The sequence below is a fragment of the Carassius auratus genome, chromosome 7 (genome assembly GCF_003368295.1).
Source record: "Carassius auratus strain Wakin chromosome 7, ASM336829v1, whole genome shotgun sequence".
NCBI classification, from domain to species: domain Eukaryota; kingdom Metazoa; phylum Chordata; class Actinopteri; order Cypriniformes; family Cyprinidae; genus Carassius; species Carassius auratus.
In genome coordinates this window covers 26,672,793-26,696,295 of record NC_039249.1, presented here as the reverse complement: position 1 = coordinate 26,696,295, position 23,503 = coordinate 26,672,793, and the positions used below count along the sequence as shown (strand labels likewise).

General features: G+C 38.4%; 1 protein-coding gene across 2 annotated transcripts in view; it reads left to right on the top strand.

The window, feature by feature from the left end:
- Positions 1-23,503, top strand: part of LOC113106359 (A disintegrin and metalloproteinase with thrombospondin motifs 7-like) — a 78,930-nt gene that overhangs the window by 7,023 nt on the left and 48,404 nt on the right. For both annotated transcript variants that reach the window (XM_026268214.1, XM_026268215.1), the window contains exons 5-13: positions 1,827-1,910; positions 8,652-8,776; positions 8,857-9,006; positions 12,906-13,049; positions 17,025-17,169; positions 19,649-19,741; positions 19,871-20,016; positions 21,768-21,937; positions 22,038-22,171. In XM_026268214.1, the coding sequence (XP_026123999.1) occupies positions 1,827-1,910; positions 8,652-8,776; positions 8,857-9,006; positions 12,906-13,049; positions 17,025-17,169; positions 19,649-19,741; positions 19,871-20,016; positions 21,768-21,937; positions 22,038-22,171 (1,191 nt within the window). The remainder of the gene's footprint in view (positions 1-1,826; positions 1,911-8,651; positions 8,777-8,856; positions 9,007-12,905; positions 13,050-17,024; positions 17,170-19,648; positions 19,742-19,870; positions 20,017-21,767; positions 21,938-22,037; positions 22,172-23,503) is intronic.

The window sequence follows — 23,503 nt, the reverse complement described above, 5'->3', positions numbered from 1 at the left end:
GTGTTTTTTTTTTTGGTAGAAAATTGGTAGAAAGTGGTCCAACATGTTTATATGAAGTGATTGTTCAAAAAGAAAATCTGAAAAAATTGGCAAACAGAGTTCCTCCATTAACTAACTATTTTAATGTTCCTGAGGCTCAGTATTAGAGCATTGCGTTAGGTTGTGGGTTCAATTCCTAGGGAACAAACATAAAAAATGTATAGCCTGAATGCATTTTAAGTCGCTTTGGACAAAAGTGTCTGCTAAATGTTTATGTAAATCAACTACAGCCTCTTGTTTGCAGTTTAAAGAATCAGTAGAGAGGACAAATTATTTGGGTTTCAGGCACCATTGAGCTCATAAATTCTCTTTCCAGCAAACATACTGCTGATATGTATTCACAGTGCCTTTTTAATAAATATGTCTTTACAAATATGACTATTACAGGATTACAAGTAGTGGTTTACATTTTCTGAACATAATAGGATTTGTTATGCAATTCCTAAGATGTTCTGAGTGGTTACTATTTCATTGCTATGCAACTGCTTGGGTGTTCTGATGGTTGGCAAGCAATTCCTAATTGGGTGTTGGGGGTTCTGCCTGGTTACTTGATGGTTACTTACTGGTCCAAGTCAAAGGGGTCTTACAAGTCCTAACTCCAAGACTCTATGATATTCTGGATTCTAGATATGGGTTGTGTAAATGTAAATATTAAAGACTTTAATGTGTTTTATCTGCCAGTGAAAAATTGTTAGCCAGGTTGCTTAAAAAGTAAAAGCACACCCCTGCTTGAAAAGCAACATGATATTAGTTTTCATTCATGAAGCTTAAGCAAGGATGAGTCATGCCTAGAAATACATTAATTAATTCCAATGACTAATGATCAAATGTTTGTTTGTTTTTTTCTCCTTAATTTGCTTTACATCTCTCACTTTGATAAATATATTTGCCAACATATTCCATGTAAGCTTGATCACTGCAGAGAACTGGAACATTAGTACCTGCAACCGGAAAAAAAAAGGTACTATAATACATTTAACCAGATTTTGAGTGTGCCATAGACATATCAAAGATCAGATTAATGTCAGTGGAAGTTGCTTCACCTCAAAAAGACAGAACGGCTTCAAAGGTGCCTCATTAATTCACTGGAACATTTTGCAATGAGCACCACAGAAGCATAGAAAATGCCTCATCACATTTCAGACCACATTTACCTCAAGGAGAGCTTTGATATGAGAGCATAACTTCTAAGCATCTCACCAGCAGAAAATATGTTTGTGCTAAACTCCTTAGTTCAATACCAGTATATCAGTCAAATCAAGTGTACTTGAGATTTATTTTGGTTACTTCTCTGCATAGGAATTCCTAGACCCCATTTAGGGGGGAGCTTCAGCTCCACTGTTTTTCATCTAAGCCCCTGTTAAGATCTGTGATTAACTTGGCTGTCATAGCTCCTAAAAATCTGTCATTATGTGATCTGTCCTCCGCCTTACTGAAAACAGCGACCGCAGTAAGCTATCTGAGGTTACTTCAGTCTAAATCCTTCCCATACCAGTCATTAAAAATGTTACAACATTAAGTATTATTGTTCCCTTTAGTCGGCGGCCAGATCATAGGCAACATAAGGGTCCACACACTGCTGACAGATACTCTATCCATTTCTCTAACTTTCATCCAAATGCTCTCCATTCCAGAGGAATTAAAACAAAATGCCATTACTGCCCATGGATTTTGACCCAAAATGTATAAACCACTGCAGTAGAAGGGTTGTGATGTTAGATCAGCTTCAAATCAACATGACATTCAATTATTTACAATTTGATATGTGAGCATGTTTTGTTTTATAGGTGGCAGGGTTATTTCGGGATGCCAGCATTGGAAATGCAATCAACATCGCTGTCGTGCGTCTCATTCTGCTGGAAAAGGATGAGGTAAGTGAAATGACAAAGCAATGATACAAATTCTTGCTCTAAAAATACATGGCAGACAGTCTAAGTCAATATCATTGCTGCAAAACAGACTAGGTGCACTATGATTCATGTACACACCGCAAGGTTTTTTTTGGTGATGCCAGCATTTAATTGTGGGAATGAATCACCTAATTCAGGAGTGTTGGTAATCACTGTTCATCACGTTTTGCTTTCATGGCTTAATCTGAGGAATATTCCCCATATGTGTCACCAAACGGGTTTCTGAAGGGAAAAAGAAAAAAAAATACTGTCAGAAAAGCATATTCTAAACTTGGTATATTGGTGGTAAATTGGAGGAGTTGCAGGCGTTAGAGAAAAAAATCACATGAGATGTAAAGTAGTCTTTATAAACTAAAATTAGATTTGAATCACACACATCACGTTATCATTCTTACATTGTGGCTTTAAATTCAACTCAAATGTAATGATTTGTTTACTGCCAATTTTGACTTGCATTTGATGGTTGATGAGTTAGGGTTTGGTAATAAACCATAAATTAAATTCTAATGATATTAGTGAAATTATTATTATTATTATTCAGCAATAATTTGCAGTTAAATAATATTTCTCACTCCCTCATGCCAGTATCTGACCTTTTACATACATGCCTTATGTTGCAGAAATGCTCCTGAAATTTGTTTATTGGCATAGTGATAACCATAGCAGTTGTTTGGATTCATGACTGCGAACATGAAACATGAGTGAGAACAGTTTATGTCATTGGGTGTTAGTTTCATATACCCAAAGTAATTTTAATGTTAACCACTAGACAACAAATGTGAGAACATTGAACTACCGGTTTGAGTAACATAGAGTAGGGCTGTCACTTTTCGTTTGAAAATCGATTGCACAATCGATAGGACCAACCAAAAATGTTTCGAAAATGAAAATAGGGAATCGATTTTAACCAAACTATTAATTTTAAAATAATTAAACAATTAAAAAATATATATGTAACAAAAATCACAAACAAGCAGAAAAGGAAAATAAAGAATTCAGAAAGTGCAGTAGGCATTGCAAAAGCTAGACAGAAAATACCAGCAATTTTACACACCTATAAGACCCAGTGACGTCGAAAGCGACCTCTTACAGGAGATGCTGAGTTATGAAAAGGAGTCACCATTGCCAGCAGACAGCGACCTGCTTTTGTGGTGAAAGATTGGCAGTAATACCCCCACCTTGCGCAGCCTAATTGCCTTGAATTGCCTAAATCATAAATACAGCCGGGTTGAAGCCTGCAGTGTTGTTTTTCATTTGTAGCTCTCCTGTTGCTGTTTGTTATTCTGCACGAAACTTCATGCCAATTAGAGCTGAATATCTTTGCCTATCGGGTTCGGGCTTAATTTATATCAACTTCATTTTCCTCCACAAAAACATGTAGACCTAGCCTAATCTCTGTGAGTAAAGGTTTTTCAAATGATAACTATATATTAATTGAGGCTTAAATGCATAATGTGGACAGAGTATATACGCTAATGTTGGCATTATTCTTTTATTAAATGTCAGCTGATAGTGGAGAAGCAAATCCGACGGAGCCTTTATCTTATTTTTGTTATTGCCAAATACGCATCTTAATTTAAAATGTATCTTAATTTAATTTGTTAAAAAAGACTCGTTTTTATTTGTGCGTTGGTCTATTTATAGGCTAAATGAGCCTATGTCTATTTAGAGTGCTGAGATGTTACTCTGTCACAGAGGACTTATTTTAGTTCTTTATTCCAACTTCCAAGTGGTATAGTCTACGTTAGTTATAAATAAATTATGTTAAAACATGTATAAATGACTCATTCTTGACAAAAGGCAAAAGAGTTGTGTGTGTGTGCACATTTGAATTTCGGGCTGCAAACGGGTTCGGGCTTTTAAAAAGCTGTAAATCAAAATGAACTCGTCGGGCTCGGGTCCTGTCGGGCCTAACTTTTAAGGCCCAATTACAGCTCTAATGCCAATAAATAAGAAATATTGCTGACTTGTGCATTTCCAGCGCTCTCTTTACGTTCGTCCGATATTTGGCGTTGAAAAAGGAAACTTCTTTTTTTTTAGACATGGAAAATCGATTTTACAATCGATTCAATGAACACTTATGTCAAAAAAATCGAAAATGCTTTTTCACAAAAGTGACAGCCCTTATAGAGAGCAACTAAGTGAAAAAAATACAGACTTTGAAAGGTGTGACTCAGACCCGGTGAGTGCCTCGTTGCCACACCCACCTCAGGACTTGGAGCCAGTGTTAAAGCAGTCTCATATGAAGCAGCCCCAGTAGTGTGAGTACCAATGCAGCTGCCATTTACCCCAGGAGCCTCTGAAACTGTTTCAGTGGGACCGCCGTCCTGCCCTTGAACATACGCAGGCAATCCTACACCGACTGAGCACGTCTTTGCATCAGGAGGGACACAAATCCCTGTGTGCACACAACTGATCCTGAGACTGAGCTAGTATGATCCAGTCATTGAGGTAGAGGTAGTTGAGAATGTGAAAGCCCTGTTCTCTCAGAGGAACACTGCTGCCTCCATAAAAAGGTGAAGGGCCTGGTTCAAGACACACAGGTCCAAGATTGGACGTAACCCACTGACTTTCTTGGGTACATCGAAGTAAGGGCTGTAAAATCCCATCTCCATATTGGCCGGCTGTATCGTATCCTTCACCAGTAGGACTGCAATCTCCACACACAAGACAGGAGCATCAGCCGCCTTCACTGATGTGAAGCAGATGCCACTGAACTTGGGGGGATGCTGGGCAAACTGAATCGCATAGCTGAGTCTGATGGTCCACAGGAGCCAGGGAGACAGACTGGGTAAGCAGGCATCCAGACACCACACAAGTTGGACCAACGGGAACACTGACCTGTGGTGGGTCAGCGTGGTGGAACGCAGAGATGTGAAGAGGTGTATGAATGTGCAGTGCAAAACTTACCTGGCTCCACTGTTTGGCAGAGGGTGCGTGAGTAGGGTCTTTCATGACACTCTCGAACTGCCCGCTGCTGGTGAGAGAGGAAGATGAGTGTGGTCCAGTGTTTGACCATCTGCAACTCTCCATGCCCTCTTTGGACCCCGCTCTCCTGTCAAGATTTTTTGAAACCAGATTCTCCACCCAGCCCTCCTCCGGGGGATGGAGAGCTGCATTCACCATCCCCCAAAGAGCAATTCCCTCTTTCTCTGGGTCAGCCATCCCGAGGCTTCTTGCTCTTCCACTCACCGCCAGGTTAATGGGGGCATGGATGGGCGAGGAGGCCTGTCTATGCCCAGCTCCATGGCGCTGCTTGCTTGAGGCTGCTGTGGATGAGGGTGTCATCAGCGACAAGCAGTGGGGTGCAGTAGCTGTCGGACGTGTGGAGGCAGCAGCTGCCTGCCATGGCAGAACGTTGGATCATCTCAGTATGCTCTTGTGCAGACAAAAACTGCTGGGCCATGTTCTTGATTTTGTCACCGAAAAGGCCGGTCTGGGACACAGGGACCTTTGTCGGCATTCCCTCATGTCGACCAGACACTACCAGAGGTAAAGCTCTTGGACCACAAGTTTGGACATCGCACAAGCTCTTCTAGAACTTCAGGATTGTGACCACCCTCATGCAGGTCCCTCAGTTGCTTAAACCAGAAGAACCAGCAGTAATGCCTTTAGCGTATAAGGTGGAGGCAGCCTCTGCACAGGCCATATAAGCATTGCCATACAGACCAGATGAGAACCTACAGACAGGGGGGGCACGTGTCGCCCTGCCAGGTGGAGGCAGTATTAGGACACAAATGCATCGCAGGAAACCGCTCCCCGGGGGGACCCCCGAATGCTCCCTAGCTGAACTACCGTCAAGAGTGGTGAGGGAGGAGTTAGCAGGTTTCTGGCAGAAAAAGGTGCCATCCATGACCTAGTAAGCCTCTCATGCATCACGTCGGAGAGGAATGACACTGGGGTTGGGCGCTGAGAACCAGCACGTACCACCCCAAAGAACTAATCATCCAACCTTGAGAGCTGGGGACACGGTGGAGGTCTCCGCTCAAGCCCTATCCTCATGGTGGCCCGGGAAAGCATAGCCATTATTTCTGGATCTAATTCAGGCATTGCTACAGTCCCAGAGGCAGCAGTGCAGCCAAATCTTCCTCTCAAGAAAGCTCCAGCTCACCCTCCAAAGCAGCAATCGACATCCGGTGGTCAGGAGTAGTGCCAAAGGATACTGCTGGTACACTCCCTGTAGAGGGCCCAGCAAGTTCCATTGTTAACTAAACTGGTTGTGGAGTTCAAGACGAGTGATGGTCCCTCTGAGGATTGGTTACCTGGAGGGTTTGCCATCACCCTCAAACCGCACATGCAACTGCCTGAAATTAGCCCCCACCTGACTGCCACCATGACGAGAACTAGCTCGAGGCAAAGGCTCTCCTCCTTTGAGGTAATGGCGCTTGGCCCTCGACTCCAAGATGATCATCTTCCCACATTGAGAACATGACTCATCCATAAAAAATGCCACCTCAACTTGCTTAATGCCCAGGCGCATGAGGCAACATGAAGTGGACAGGGGAGATATCCGCCTGCAGCACAAACAGTGGGTAGTGCAGCCTGATGTGTGCAACCCACTTGACAGGGGAAACCACCACTGCTGAAGCGCAGTACCGCCAACACGAAGAGCTCTCAAAGAGCCTGCTGAACTTGTTCAGGCATCTTCTCTCAGTTGAGTAGTCAGGAGCAAAACGATTTGATCGATCTGTTCTGAAGCGATAAGCTGAATATGCGCTTCAACTGCTGCCTACTTATACTCGCGCTGTGATCAAAGTAGGGCTGTCAAAATTGCTCAAAAATGACGTTCGAATATTCCCTCTAAAAAAACACGAATATTCTAACTATATTCGTACATCTGGTTGCGCCTGTTGTCAATGACAGGACAAAATAATAAAAAGAGACATAACGACTTGTAATGGTAGTCTATTTAAGTTTAAACATATATGACAACGTATTACCTACACAAAAACAAGGAGATCAACTAATGGCCAATACTGCAGACCTCACGCTCTCTCAGGGTGTACTCACACTAGGCACGGTTGCCATGAACCGGGCCCGAGTACGATTGTCCCCCCTCCCCACTCCTCCTCTGGCCTGCACTCACATATAGGATTTCAGCATTCGTGCCGGAGCACGCTTACGTCATTATGGTGCGACGGTTTCGGGATAAACAGGAAGAGCGGCGCTCTCTGAACACAATGGAGTGCATCGCTCTGTTTTCTTTGTGGATAATTTTGTGTTGTTTGGTCCACAGCCTGTTGTTAAACAGATGTGTCGCCTTAGTGGCGCGAAATTTTTCACGTAATCGTGCTGCTCGTATGAGGATGTTTGCAAGGTACCAGCTGAAGTGCAGCAAGGACTTTGCAGTTTTTAGTTTTTATGCGTTTTGCACCTCTGCCGTAGACCAAATCGACCCTTTCCCTGCCATGTTGGTTTTGGAGCGTCGCAAAACCGTGATGCAAAGCGTCCTGGTTTGCGCTCACACTGCATGCGAACTGCGCCCGAGTCCAACTGAACCGTGCCCTGGCCCACCTCTTCCAAGCGGGCCAGGGCCGGCCAATCGATCCGCGCCCGGGCACGATTCGGAGCACTCACACTAGTCAAATGAACCTCGCTTTGGTGGTCAAACGCACTCGGGCACGGTTCAAACTGGCAGTGTGAGTACACCCTCACCCTCACATTCTCTGCGCATAACGGTTTAAATAAAAAAAAAACTAATTTTGAGTGCTAATCAAGAGTTTTGTGCAAGCAATTTAAGGTCGCGACTGTTGTCACAAATATAGCAGGCTTCATTCAGTGATTAAAAACAAATATTAATATAATTATAATTATTGAAGTTTTACAGCATATAGAACTGATATTGAATGCTCTGAGCGAGCTGTGCTGTGGTAAACATGGAACTTTTCCTTGACATGAAACGAAAAATAATCAAACCTCGGTTCTATTGCTTGACAGAACTCCCCGAAGCCTGTCCCATCCGCGATACTGATCGGTCTCATGTCCTTACAAATGAACAAAATTAATTTATCCATTATGGCCTCTTGTCATGTTGCAGACAAAGAGCTTGTGGCGGGGGGCGATGCACTGTTTAGCTGGTGTTCCACACATTATGCCATGCTCATTTGGGTGCACATTTTTGAGATGTGACCTCATGTTGATGGTGGTCGAATGGTATGCTAACTTTATCTTAAATAGTATGCATACAACTTTATCTCGCGGGTCAACAATTTTACCTAATTTTCTCTGCTGTGGTCGAGTTGGGGTCTGCTATTGCTGGCATCTTCCATGAAGACGCGTCAACTTTCAGCAGTGATGCTGTGCCAGACAGTGCGACTCCTGTGACCTGTCCCTGAACCCTCAGGTGCACTAGTGCGCCCACTAGCAAAGCAGACAACCACACCTCTACTGCTTGTCACAGGGTCGACATGTCGACATGATGACTAGAGTGACTGACTGAAAGGGAACCACCACATTGTATTTATGTGCGTAGTTTTTGCCACATTCTAAAAGTTAATGCATTTTAGAGTTTAATCATTATTTTCATAAATTCTCATTCTTCAGTACCTTCAATAAAAGAACCAATAAATTCATTTTTATTTGCCCTTCAAATGAATTATAAAGTCGTAATGCTTCTTTAAACTCAGTAATTGTCATACTTCATACATACAAACTTTACATATAAAACCCCTTCATGTATTTAATTATTTTATATGTTATCAGGAGGATTTGAAAATTACGCATCATGCAGACAACAGTCTGAACAGCTTTTGTAAGTGGCAGAAAGGCATCAATATGAAGGATGATGATCATCCAGTCCATCATGATGTGGCTGTCCTCATTACTAGGTAATATTGCCTAATTGTAACCAAAATTGCATTGCTTTGCATATTTATAATGCACATGTTATCCATTTTCTATGACACAGAAAAGACATTTGTGCCGCCATCAATAAGCCTTGTGAGACATTGGGATTGTCTCATGTGGCTGGAATGTGCCAACCTCACCGCAGCTGCAGCATCAATGAAGACACAGGCCTCACCCTGGCATTTACAATCGCACATGAGCTTGGCCACAAGTAAGTCATTTGGCTGTTGTGTACACATTTCTAGACTCCTCTTTCCTTCCTCAAAATTTGTCAAGAAGAAAGGCTCTGTGACATACAGTATGTGTTAACTTACTTTCTATAATGTCTGGGTTCTTTTGTACTTGTACTGAACATTGTTGTGAATTACTCTTGAGTGGTAGAGCCATTTCACAACAGTTTATGAGGCATCTCAGCTCCAATATAAATGGTACTCTGTGTTATTTATTTAATATATATTCTTTTTAAATAGCTAATGCAGATAATGATATATAGAGCAAAAGTTGCTGATATATTGCCGTTTTTATGCACTACTGTTCAGATGTTTAGGGTTAGTAAAAGGTTTTGTTGTTTTGGCAGTATAAGGCCATCACACATTGAATATTTTCTCTCGTTATTCTTCAGTAGAAATCTGAACCGGCTGCTTTTTTAACATGAGAGTTGTGGAGAAGGGGACTTTCTGGTACCAATTATGTGTATAAAGTTTTTCTTTTCCCAGCATCTCTCCAGGTATATTTCATTAAGATCTGTATGATTCATTGTGTATAGTTTCCTTGAAGATAATATGAAATAGTTTTTAAGAAGTCAGTGTTTGTTCCAGACCATTATGTAAATGAAAGTGGTCTGAATCTGACTTGTGAAGCCTAATGGATGCCTAGTGGTGCAGAAATGGGGATTTTTTTTTTTTTTTTCACAGGAGCGTACTCTTAAATGACAATCTGTTTGTTAGAAGCCCTATTAGAGTCTTACTTAGACTTAGAATTTGTTTGATCTCATGCCATTTGGTCTGCTGCACATGCCTTTTATAAATGTTTGTGGTCACGCCACATAGAAATATAAACAGTGATATCATGATAAACAGTAAGCACAGCAGGATTCAGAAAAGGCAGCTTGACAGCTCAGTAAGGGCCAACACCCCTTCATTATATCATTATATATATATATATATATATATATATATATATATATATATATATATATATATATATATATATATATATATATATATATTAGTCAAAAGTTTTTGAACAGTAAGATTTATGTTTTTTAAAGAATTATCTTCTGCTCACCAAGCCTGCATTTATTTTATCCAAAATACAGAAAAATCAGCAGTGTTGTATGAAGTACTTTAAAGTCATACTCAAGTTAAAGTACAGATATCTTACCACAAAATAACTTTGGTATTGAAGTCACCCTTTAGAATACTACTTGAGTAAAATTCTTAAAATATGTGATATTTGTTGTCCTTAAGTACAAAAAGTATTTTTTCAAATCTTAAATGTACTTACATATTGAAAGTAAAAGTAGCAATGTGCAAAATGGAAAAGAAGCAAATATATGTGTGTGTGTGTGTGTGTGTGTGTGTGTGTGCTTGAGTAACAAGATTTTGTTCAGTCTGGACTATTTCTTCCAATTTTGTATTTTTTGGTAAGAATAAGAAGGACTTCTTCCAGTACTTAGTGTCTTTCATTCAAACATAAGAAAACATTTCTGGAATCTGTATCTTAAATAGCATGTATTTACACAGTTTATCTTTCTCAGATGGGAGATAGAAGCATTTAAACTGCAGATACAGTATAAATAGGCCTAATGTTTTGTTCTTAACAAAAAGTTGAATACTGATATTTGAAATAATAAATAAAAAATAATTTAAAACATGAAAAAAAAAATAACAAAAAAAACAACAACGTCGAAATGTGAAAGTAAAATCACCAGTAGGTGACAGAAAGTGACTGAGTCATTGAGATTCAATCGATTCATTCAGACGGCTGATTCATTCAGAAACAAAGCATTTGACTGTGTTAATGTGTGAATCCTCAGTGGTAAATTCTTTAAATATAAAAAACATACTTACAGGCTGTGAGTTGGAACTGCCCCGCTTTATAGTAACAGCCTTTGAGCACATACACATTGTAGGCTACTCTGCAGGTTCAGGAAACATTCCTCCATAAAATGCGCTGCACTTATCTGAATATTTGACACAACTTAACCACTGATTTCTAGTTGTGTCCTCCTTTGGAAGGCCAAACAAAGTAGTTTCTCTTTCACAACAAAACACACAGCATCACATACGTCAGGCTTGAGTGAGCGGCGGCTGGCGGGCTTGAGTGAGGAACAGTCGGTGGGCTTGTGGCAACACCATGTGATGACCCCGGGCTGGATATCGTCCTCTTTTGAAAGGCCAAAAAATAAGTAGTTTTGCTTTCTCAATGAAACAGCATCTTCATGACATGGTAGCCAACAACAGTACATAAAAGTCTCTTAAACAACCAAAGCTCTATCAACAAAATCTGTTACATGCTGTCTAAACAGAAATTTAGTTTGACTTGCCCAGCTCCTCAGTTTGTAAAAATATGGGGAAAGTAATGCTTATAATTTATGTCAATGGAGCAAGCTGTGGTTAATTTTTTTTTTTTTGCACATTTCTGTATGAATAAACTGTATGTTACCAGTGTTTTCTGTGTGTGGAATTTTCTCCATGTGAAGTTAACAGTAAGGGCCAGTTTTACTAACACATCGCACCAGCGCAAACTGTCTTTTGGAGTTAAAATTGTACTGTCAGGATTTACTAAAGACATACAGTGATGAATTATCTCTGAAAAGGCATGGACACAGTTATTTTTAACTTAATGAATATGTAATTCTAGGAGTTTCCCTTTTAAACGCAAAATTTACGGGAGGAGGGTATTCAAATGAATCATGCAACGAGATTTACTAATGTTTGCGCTCTTCTATTACTGGTATTTGCGCCATTATTTAATGCCCAAATAAATCATTTCTTAAACTATGTTGTGTTTGAAATGGCTGCAGTTACTGTTGCTAGTAGGAGGCACCGCAGAGAACAAAGACAGTGTTGTAGAAGAGAGAGGATTTTCCATACATATTAATTTATTTGGAAAAAACACTATTCAAACATATCGTTTGCCAAGCAATGTTTTTTTTATTTTTTTGTTTGCTTCAGAAAATAAAAGACCTCTGGGTTTTTTTAATTTACTGTGACTTATTTATTTCTTTATTGTTTATTCACGACTACGCTAATTTGGCCTGTGCTTGGTAGGTTGCGTTGGTCGATATGTAAATCTGATGCTGGTCTGTGTTCTTTAATTTGGCTGTTTTAAATAAATCAACTACAGAAATGTCCACGCCCATCGATGCTGTTTTGGAATTGCACTTTCGCGCAAATTTGCCCTGTTAAGTAAATCTGGCTCTAAAACTTCAATTTAAAGTGTCCTTGCTACATGTAGTAATAACAGTAATAACATTCAAGCCTAATTATGGAGCAACAAGTACCCATAAACCAAACCTTAATCCTATAGTAAGTAGATGTTTTTAATTATTGCTCAGTGCTTATTTGTGTAGTTACACAGTGATAAGTTAACTTAGTTGGTCTTAGTTAGATATATATATCCTGATAAAAATTAACCATGTTTTTACTACAAATAAAAACAAAAAACATGGTTAGTCTAGTTGAATTATGGTAACCACAAATTAACCAAGGTTTTGCTACACTAACCATATTTTAACCATGGTATTTGTAGTGAAATACTGTATGGAGAGAAAAAAAGTGTTACTACATTTTTACTATAATAAAACCATGGTTAATTTTTCATAAGGGTAGTTATGTTCCTCTCAATGTATTCTGGTGGATTTTGTGCAAAAGCAAGGGTTTACTGGCTTTGTAACTTTTGAAAGAGTGCATACAACTTTGACAGATTAGTTAAGTAGAAAGGATAGTGAATGCATTTACCATGGTTCAGTGTCTTGCCACCTATTATTGTAAATGCTAACCGAATGAATTACCAGCTTTTGAACCAATGTGAAATATGGCTGAAGGCCAGTCCAACAGCGTCTTCCCACCCTCTTACTCTATACGATTTGCTTTTATGCCACAGCTTTGGGATTCAGCATGATGGGAATGGCAATGACTGTGAGCCTATTGGGAAAAGACCTTTCATCATGTCTCCACAGCTCCTGTATGGAAACTCTCCACCCAACTGGTCACGCTGTAGCCGTGAATACATCACGCGCTTCCTCGAGTGAGTAAAAAACAATGCTTTTTTTCCACTTGTTACTCTTGTTTTTCTTTTTCCTTTTTTTTATTCAAAGTACAGAGATAACAGGAAATGGTGTAGAGCAGCAGTATCCTCGAGGGCCATCCTGTAGAGTTTAGTTGCAACCAGCTAAACCCAGGGTTTTCAAACTTTTAGGACATGTGCCCCCCAAGTTTTTAATTAAATTTTCACTCTAGCGATGCTTGCTTTTGATGTAAATATATAGAAAATGCTGCTTCAATGAGGCAAGCTGCGCTCTATTGGTCGCCTGATTAGCTGCGGGACTAATTAATAAGATTGCCCCCTAGTGGAGATAGGACTGCTAGGACACAAATCTCATTTATCAAGTTTGTTTTTATAATATTCATATGTCATGAAAGCATTTTTCATACTATTATTTTAAGTTGTGGAATGAATAACTTGCATAAAATGGACTGATGACCCATTTTCTCTGATGGCACAAATTGGTGTAATCTTTATAATCTACAACAAATACGCCTAAGGGAAGTTAATGGAGTTCATTGGAAAGCTTCTTGGCAGCAACTGCCACTGGACGCTTTATCAGTGTTTTACCCTCTCAACAAGCTGGCTCTGTACTTCTTGAACTTTGCATGTGTGTGTTGCCAAAGCAATGTGAATGGCTGAGATTTCCCAAGAAGAAACAAAGCTGTGTTGATTCTTCTGTCATAGTAACACTAGTTTTGCTGCCTGCCATATGGAGCACATTAGACAAGGATTGCCTGCTGCAGCTTGGCCTGAGATAGGCGTAAATGTTTAACACAACTGTGCCCAAACACAGGATGAGACTGTGTTACGATATCTAGGCCAAGCGGATCCATCGGGAACTCAGTAATTAGTTTATCTTAATCCCTTTGAGGTTTTGATTGTTTATGTCTACCCTTGTATCATTATTCTATCTGTGTTTTAAACTTGGGCAGATGAGAGCCATCACTTTGTATATGTCTCTGATATAACTGTCTGAATAGCTGGAGTGGCAACAAGATGTAAAAGGACTGAATGTTACCAGCTAAATATGACAGTTTATTGCATTTTGACAGTTACAATACAATAAAGAAAATGAATCAATATTAATATTTGTGTAAGGCATAGTTGCATATACAGTCGTATCAGCTGCAAAAAGTCAAGCATGACAAACTTTATCTTTAATGTATTAAAATACCCAGATGTTCTACACTGATGTTTATATGTTAGGACTTCTGTTTAAAAATGCATGCAGAAAATTTGTAAAATTGCACTTCACCTGCAAGACGTTCCAAAATCAGTTCCTGACATTCCTTTTCAGTGTATGAATTTAAATAAGCAAACAAGATGCATAAAAGTGAGCTAAATTCAAAGTGGAATTTAAATGAATGAATATAACTATTTTCAACTAGAAAATAAATATTTGTTAAATTTTATTACAATTATAACTAATTAAATTAGAATTAAACTAATTACAATTATTTAAAATCTTTTTTTATTCTTATGCATTTTATATATACACTTTGCATTTATACATTCAGAATTGTATAAACACTTTGTTTCCCAGAATGCCATTACCTTTGATAAATTCAGTAAATTCCTCTTGTCATTCAAATTCAAATCCTAAGGACCTGTAAATGTTGTTGACTTTTAGGTGTAAAAAGCACAATAGAAACTGCTACTCGGCCTGATTGATTTATTTTAAATATGGACTGTGTTACAGAGAATTTGAGGGAGGAACCATGCGTTTTGGGAGGCTTAAAGACAGATGGCATGTGTCCAGAAAGGACCTCTCCTTGTTGTCTGAACAGATTAGTCTTGCTCAAGCAGACCAAAACAATTTTGGGCTTTTAAAGAGATCTTTGCAGCCGCATGTATCCCATTTCCGTCAGTGTCAGTTATAGCTGCAGAGTGTTTTCCAGCTGGATTATTTGAGCTACATTGCAAAAACTGAATTAAAGGCTGACATGCTGTCTGCTTGGACTTGGAGATTGTTGCTTAGAATTTGGTCCATATTGCACCACAATTGGATGGTTATATTTTGACTGAAACATTTCCTGTATAGTTGAGTAGTTTTTTGTACTTCATAGAATGGCCTTTTTTTGTGAGCTTTTTCAGCAATCTGCATTACAGGTTTTGAGGGCTTTTGTAATATTTTCAGTTTGGATAAATGGCACTCTGTTCCTTAGATGGATTTTTTTTTTCACTATTAAATTTGCAACCGGTGCATATTAATGTGGAAATTGTTGAACTTTTCCTGGAGTGCCAGCTGTTGAACAGGCCTGCAATAAAATTAAGCAATATCAAAATATTACTGTTTGGCCAACTCTAAGTATTACAGTGCACACTTGTAGATAAGCACATTTTGTAGTCTGCTTTTGGGTTCTGATAAAGGTCTTGGACCCAGAAACATGCATAATGCCAGAATCAACAAGCATTGATTATACCTGGAGAGAATCAACTGAGAACTGCTAATAATTTTAAAAACTCCATATTTCCACCCACACTGTAAAATTACTTTTATTTATTTATTTATTTTTGACTTTGTAAAAGTGTGGACCAAAGGCACCATGAAATCAGAACAACAAATAACAGTGTCATCACATTTGACGAAATGTCATTTGGATTTTAACAATCAAATACTGATCAATCCAGGATTGGATCATTGTCACAGTGATTTATCCTGCCATGTTTTATGTTTCACAACCATTATTTTAACTAATGCAGTGCAGGACTTTTTATTTCTTAAGCATGTCATAAGATGTGGGCATGTACATACAGTATTCCAGGATGACAATGCCAAGATTTACCATGCTCAGTTTGTGAATTGTTGGCTCAGTGAGCATGAAGAATAATTTTCATGTATGAATTGCCAACCACAATTCCTGACCTTAACACTACAGAGCCCTGACCTTAACGCTGCAGAAAGTCTTTAAGATGTTCTGGTCTCGACTTTACAGTGTGATTCAATGCTCCCATTGTAAATCCAAGATCTTTGCCAAAAATGTACTCAAGTCTTGATGGAAATAAATGTTGTAATGCCACAATGAAAGCATAATGTTATCAAAGCTAAAGGCGTGCAAACTAAATATCAGAGTTTGTGACTTTTTTTGGTCAGGGAATGTAAAATCAACTCAAGCACATCCCAAAGACTTTCAAAAGGGGTAAAGTTGAGGAATCTGTGGTGGCAAAATGGTTTCACAGTTTAAGCCTAATGAATCTTGGATCATTCCAGTCACCTAGAATATGGACATGGGTATGTTTTCCGACATTGTTGTTTGAAAAATAAAAAGCTCTGCACTTCATTCGTTTTTTAACTAGAATACTAAAACAGGTATTTTATTACAGGGGGACAACAAATCCAGATGACTGTTTTTGGGCCAGATTTACCAAACGGGGCAAATAAGCGTGAGACTTTCAAAGTGCCTATGGGAGAAAAAAGTTCTGTAGATGATATATAATACTGACAATGAACAAATTAAAGAACACAGATACAGCGAGCTCATTCCCATAATGACCAACACAATCTACCAACAGCAGTAAAATGTTCAGCTATTGTCACCATGTCGGGTGTAAAAATGCTTTTTTTGGGCACAAATACTTGTACATCGATAACCTCTGACCTTAGAAAGTCATGTTGATTAATTTAAAAACACTCCTCCCATAAATGTTGCATCTTAAAGGGGAGCTCCTTCGATGCATATGCAATAATACACAAAAATAACAGTGTCCATGCCCTTTCATCCATAATTTTTCATTATGTGTGTCTTTATTAAATCCTGAAAGTGTTTTTTTTTAAATAATTATTTATGCCAAAGGAGGGTTTGTGCTGGGGCAAGCAGTAAATCTGGCCCTTGATGTATTGAAGAATATTAAAATACAACAAAAGTACGAATCTGAGAATGAATTCCACTTAAACCAGGAACCTTTGCATGATAAATATCTGAATGTGGTGTGTTTTTGTCATGTTCTTCACAGTCGAGGCTGGGGCTGGTGTTTGGATGACCCTCCTGTCAGAAACGATCTTGAGATGCACTCTGCTCCCCCTGGAGTCCTATACAGCGCTGCTCATCAGTGCAAGCTCCAGTATGGATCCAGCTCAATGCTCTGTGACGATGTAGATGTAAGATTTTTCCTCAAACTCACGAATACCTCCGATTCCCCCTGCAGACACTTGTCTGATGCCAAACTGTTAAGAAAAATGGGTCAGAAGTGTACACAAGTGCAGAAAGAGGGCTTAAATTATATGTTTATGAAATACAGATGGAGCAAGACATTCTGAACCACACATCTGCTAGGAACTGTAAATAAATCATAGGCTATAATGTAACCTAATAAAAATATATATAAGTGCTTCTGACAGTGAAGCCAAAGTCCAGATAATGTAGTGTCTCTGCATGAGAACAAAAGAAAGAAAAAAAAGGTTGCTTTTTTGATTCAGTTACAAAGAATGGGAACTGGAGCATTTCAAGCTTTAAAGGAACACAAAGGCAATTTATACTAATAGTACACTGGGGAAAAATATACTTTTGACCAATAAAAAATGATTCAAACCTTAAATTTGGATTATAAAAAATCTCTCTTTTTTAATCAAAGTTGAAAAACATTCAAACAAATTAAAAATGTAATTAATCATAGAGATTATACACTGAAAAAACTGTGTTGGATTTGCATAATTTAAACATTCAAAATCATTTAAAGAAGTTATTTTGAAGTGAATAAATTAAGTAGTGAAAAGGGATTTTACATGGTTTCCTGACAGGATTTAATAAATAAAATGTATGTAAAAAAAACAACAACAACAAAAAAACAGGCCTATGTATTGTCACATCACTGTTTATAAGATAGTGTTAAGATAAGTGTTAGCCAGCAATAGCACATCCCTTATGAAAATTAACCATTTTACTACACATGAAACCAAATAACTATGGTCACAATAGTTAAACTGTGGTAACTACAAATTATCCATGGTTTTGCTAGACTCACCATAGTTTACTGATGGTACTTGTAGTAAAAGTGTGGTCATGCAAATGGTAATGAATATGCCAAAAAAGAAAAAAACTTTTACTATAATAAAATGTATCGATTTATTGAATATAGCACACAGAACATCAATAGCCAGCTAAAATTCAGAACAGATATCTTTGTTAAACTTTTAACAAAGATATCTGTTCTGAATTTTATCTCATTAGAATGATATTTTATTAAGCAACTCATGCACCTCCAGGCACATGGGCTGCTTTAAATTCTCACTTTTAAATTGTGAACAGTCCAACAAATACCTCTGTTACTTCAAGTGTCTTGTAAAGCATAGACCACACATGCACTTTTCCATCACAGAGGAAGTGTCCGTTTCTACTTACATCAGGACCATCTGATTCACAGCTGTTTTAGTTGGAAAAAGCACATCATTAGTAGAGCAGGGCTTATGTTCCAAATAGAAGAGCTACTTTGTAAAAAGTTTAACATGAAGATCTCTACTTTGAAATAAAAAAAAGCCAACATAGCTCATTTACATGTGGCGTCCTGCAGAATTAAATAGGGAAAAAGGCATCAGATTGCATAACTGTTGTTTGTGATGTCAAATCACATCAGTTATGTGCTCTGTGCTTACTGCAGCAGCTGTTGGCAGATACTGGGCATCTTTCAATTATTGGCCAAATGTCACAGACACAGAAAAAGAGCACTCTGTTGTTCGGACACCGATAAAGCAAGACTTCAGTTTCCTTATCAGGGCTGTTGCAGTTCAAGAAATGACACCAGAGGAAATTGCGGAAGTTTAGAAATACAATGAATGTTTGTGTTTGGTGCACAACACCCAAAGTCTGCCATTTTCCAAATGTTTAGGAGAACATTAAACAATTTACAGTACATAACTCTGTGTATTTCAGGATTCCAAAGTAGGCATCAAATTAAGCACATGTGAATTCACAATTTTTCAGTGTGACATTTAAAATATCAAGGAGGATGTGAAACTCGTTTGTCATGTCTACATCTATTCAAAAAGCACATAAAAAAAATATTGATACTTTTTTTACTGATAATGACATGTTCTGTGATGTAAAATATTTCATTTAAAAAGAGCCAAAAGTCTTTAAAAAAATATAATACTTGCAGACAAATATTAAGAAAACACTATATGGTTGTGTTTTATCATTTTTGTTTTATAAATTAAATTATTCACATTTTTAAAATTTGTATTTTTTTATTATATGAAATTCCTAAATGCAATTTGAAATTGAATTCTAATATTTAATTAAGGGCTGGAGCTTAAGCAGCACTCATCTTGCTTCAGCATGAGAATTTTTAGCATCCTGCTGCCTCCTCAACGCCACCAATTCTCAGTTTATATGTTGCGGTTCTGAAACTTTTTTTTACTCAGAATTGTGAGTTTCTATATACTGTAGTTTTTTTCTCTTTAAAAAAATCCAAATCAAATTGTAAGATAAAAAAACAATTACCTTTTGTATTTTTTTTTTTCATTTAGTGGCATAAATGGGCTGCCATATATAAGGAATTAAGACACTTCTACAGCATTTATAATAACATTTTATGTAGCTTTGAACTGTTCTGAATTATTCTTAAATAACTGTGCTCTTCAGAATATCTGCAGCACCCTGTGGTGCACAGTGGCCTCAACCTGCCACTCGAGGCTGGATGGTGCTGTGGATGGGACCAAGTGCGGTGAGGGCAAGGCAAGTCAGGCTTTCCGTGGGCTTTTCATTTCACCACATGACGTTCACTGTATGAAGTGCTGTATGTAGTTTTCCTTCTGAATTCTTCTCACTAACTCAAATTCTTGGTTATGTTTATTTTTTGGTCAGTGGTGTTTTGACGGGGAGTGTGTGGAGATGGGCCTCCAGCCTAAAAGCGTGAATGGTGGCTGGGATTCATGGAGTGAGTGGTCCAGGTGCACCAGGACATGCGGTGTAGGCATTCAGAATGCCCAGAGGGAGTGTGTCAACCCTGTGTGAGTTTGCCACACACACACACACACACACACACACACACAAACACACACACAAAATTTGTGCTCACTCACTTTACTGGGATAAACCATGAGAAAGCTATTTTTATCATAGATCATATGGGGAAAGACTACCATGTTTATGGTTGATAAGTAAATGAATGCATTTATTTCTCACCACGCAGCATGTCAGAATAAAAAAAAAATCATTTTGGGATCCCTGTCTGGACACAATCATCAATGATTAATACATGGCATTGGACTCTCTTGACTACCAAACATCAAGAAACCTCTAGAAACTGCATAGAACAAGAAAAAAATTATGGATGAATGAATTCTGCCATAATTTACTTAAATCAGTGATTCTCAAACCTCTCCTTGAGTAGCCCCAGCCCTGCACATTTTGTATGTCTCCCTCATCTATAACACCTGATTCAACTCATCAGCTCATTGGTGGTGACTGCAAGACTTGAAGTGGGTGTGTCAGATATAGGGAGACATACAAAATGTGCAGTGCTGGGGGTACATCATGGAGAGCTGGTGAGGACGAATGGTCACGCAGCTTTTTTCTTTTTTGATTTTTGAATTTCTTCTGTGGAACAAATATTTTGAAGAATGTTTTGTTCATCCAATTAAGCCAGTGGGGTTCACAAATTCACCAAACACCAAGGTAGTGTAAAAGCAATTCTTACAACTACAGCAGATGAATATGGTTTAATCAGAAAAATCACAAACTATGAGAATATCTTTTTAAACCACAGACTGAAGTCATTGCATTTATTTCTCACCACCATATCAGCATATTTTCAATCATCTTCAGGGTAGTCTCTGCGGTTCCAACAAATTGTTAAATGGTAAGACATTCAGATCCCATGTGGTGTCAGAGAGCCTCACTAGACCAACAAAACAGCCACTGTCTCTGGTCCAAAGGTTCAGGGTTTATGAAGTATAACAATTTTATTATATTTGGCTTGGACTGGATTCTCTATCCTGGCAGATGATTTACACCCCAAGCAAATTTTCAAGGTTGAAAATAGTTATAGAACCAGGTTGTGGCCCGCTTGTGAATGCATCTCTAGGATGTTGTAATTGATGGAAATCATGTGCAACATCTGCATCGTATTTCAGAAAAACTTTTTAAGGAATTTGAATGGGAAAAAAAGATCTACTGCTATTTGTCACTACTTCCTCTGTGTACTTAATACAGTAAATATCTGTTTTCTAGTAAAAATAAATAAATAAAAAATAACAGTTAAAAATGAAGTATGCTTCTGTGCATCTTTCAAACAACCTTTGCAAAGTCCCCGTACATCATCGTGCCCTTACCTTATTCTTACAGTTTATCTTGGGCTTTATAGTAAAGAGCTATCATCTGTGGGGGGAAAAAACATTTAGATTGTTATCTTACCTATCAAGACAAAATTCAATTGCAAGTTTCTGCAAGTCTCAATTGAAAACCAAACATTCCATCATATTTCTACATCTTGTAAAAGCACCAAGTTGTTTACTCTTGCTTAAACCCTTGCCTGTTTCTGCATATTTGGCATGTCTTCAAATTGTGGTTAGCACTTCAGTTACTGAATCTGTAAGGCATCAGCCATGATCTCATCACCTTTTGGCTCAGCCTGTTACAGTAGACACTCACAAAACTTTCGCTATTGCTTGAGAGACATTGCCGGATCTGGGCGAACCACTCTACAGTAAACATTTCGATTGTGTCTGGGAGGCTTCATGTTTACACTTTTGTTTTTCAGGCCCAAGTATGGAGGTAAATACTGTCTTGGAGAGCGCCGCAGATATCGAACCTGTAACCGTGACCCCTGCCCTGTGGACGAGCCCAGCTTCAGACACATCCAGTGCAGCCGCTTTAACACAATCCCATATAAGGGAAAGTTTTATAAATGGATACATGTAAATAACAGAGGTGCGCATTATGACATTATATGTGCATACATGTGCCATTCACGTTTTCATGTTGCAGCACTCTATAAATAGATTTCACAGATATGTTTGTGTCATTCCAGTTAATCCGTGTGAGCTGCACTGTAGACCTGTGAATGAGCACTTTTCCGAGAGGATGCTGGACACTGTCATAGACGGAACACAGTGCTATGAAGGCAGTCAGAGCCGTGACATATGTATTAACGGCATTTGTAAGGTTGGTAATGGCTTTGACCTCTTTGCTTAGTCTCAGATGGTCCGTGTAAATTTCTGCTTGTCATTTTCATTGTAATTCATTGATGGTCTGTCAGATTGAGTGTCAGTCTATTGTGAAATAATACCACAAGAGTCTCACAAAAACAGTGGGGTGTGAAACCATGAGAACAGCAAACAATCTTCCACTCTCTTCTTCTCAAACTTAATTCAAATAAATATTTGAATGAGTCCTTGTATGACCCCAGACCGAAGTTACACACGTTATTGTTAAATACAGAAAGGAAGCTATTGTTTTCAATGCGGCTTTTATTCAATAAAGTAGTTAAACATTTTCCGCAAACATTTTTGGTTTCACTGAACCGTCCCATAGCCTTGTGAAATTGATGAAGACATTAAAACTGGACATTTTTATTAGGGATGCACCGAAATTTCGGCCACCGAAAATTTTCGGCCGAAAATTGCCTTTTCGGTTTTCGGCGGATAGACTTTTATCACCGAAACAACACGGCCGAAATGTTGTGATGACGCAAACAGAAACCGCGACCTGCACGTGCACCTGCAAAGCGCAGACCACAAACTCCACGCGATATTAACACCAGTGTGAACATTCTCTCTCTTCGTATCACTGATCTATAATATAGATCAGTGCTTCGTATTCCTTTATTCGCAGCACTAATTAAGTGATTAAGACGGACCACGAAGTAAAAACAAAGAAAAGTACAGTCTTATAGAGTCTGTTAGCACACGTCTCACATATCTTTTCGGATCCTCTGCACTTCATCGCGAATGTGCTTGATCCGCGTTATAAAGACCAGGGGCGATTCTAAGATTTTGATTTTAGGGGGGCTCAGCCCCCAATAAGGGTATGATTAAAAAATATTATTTTACTATTAGGGTAGGGTTGTATACTACTAACCTTATTGCAATCCACTATTCCATTGTATTCCCTGTATTTCATATATGGGAGTAGGAGTACTGACTGAGCCATATATAACACTGTAAAAATTACATGTGTACATGTGAGCAGTCACTGGAAAATTTTGAATTGGGAATGTAGATTTTTTTATTTTTGTAAAAAAAAATTTACAATAAAGACTTCCTGATTCAGTATTAGGACATTCATGTTTATCCTTTGATGATACCACTGCTTTTTCTTATGAAATGTACGTAGAAATTGGCAGAAAATTAAAACAACATAAGGGTTCAATGACTGCAATGAATCTTGGGAATACAGTGGTATTGTGTGTGTGAGGCTGTCTGTTCTATTCTCACCTGACTGTTGCTCATTTGCAGACCTACTCCCGCACGACAAAAAAAATGTTGTATATCCATC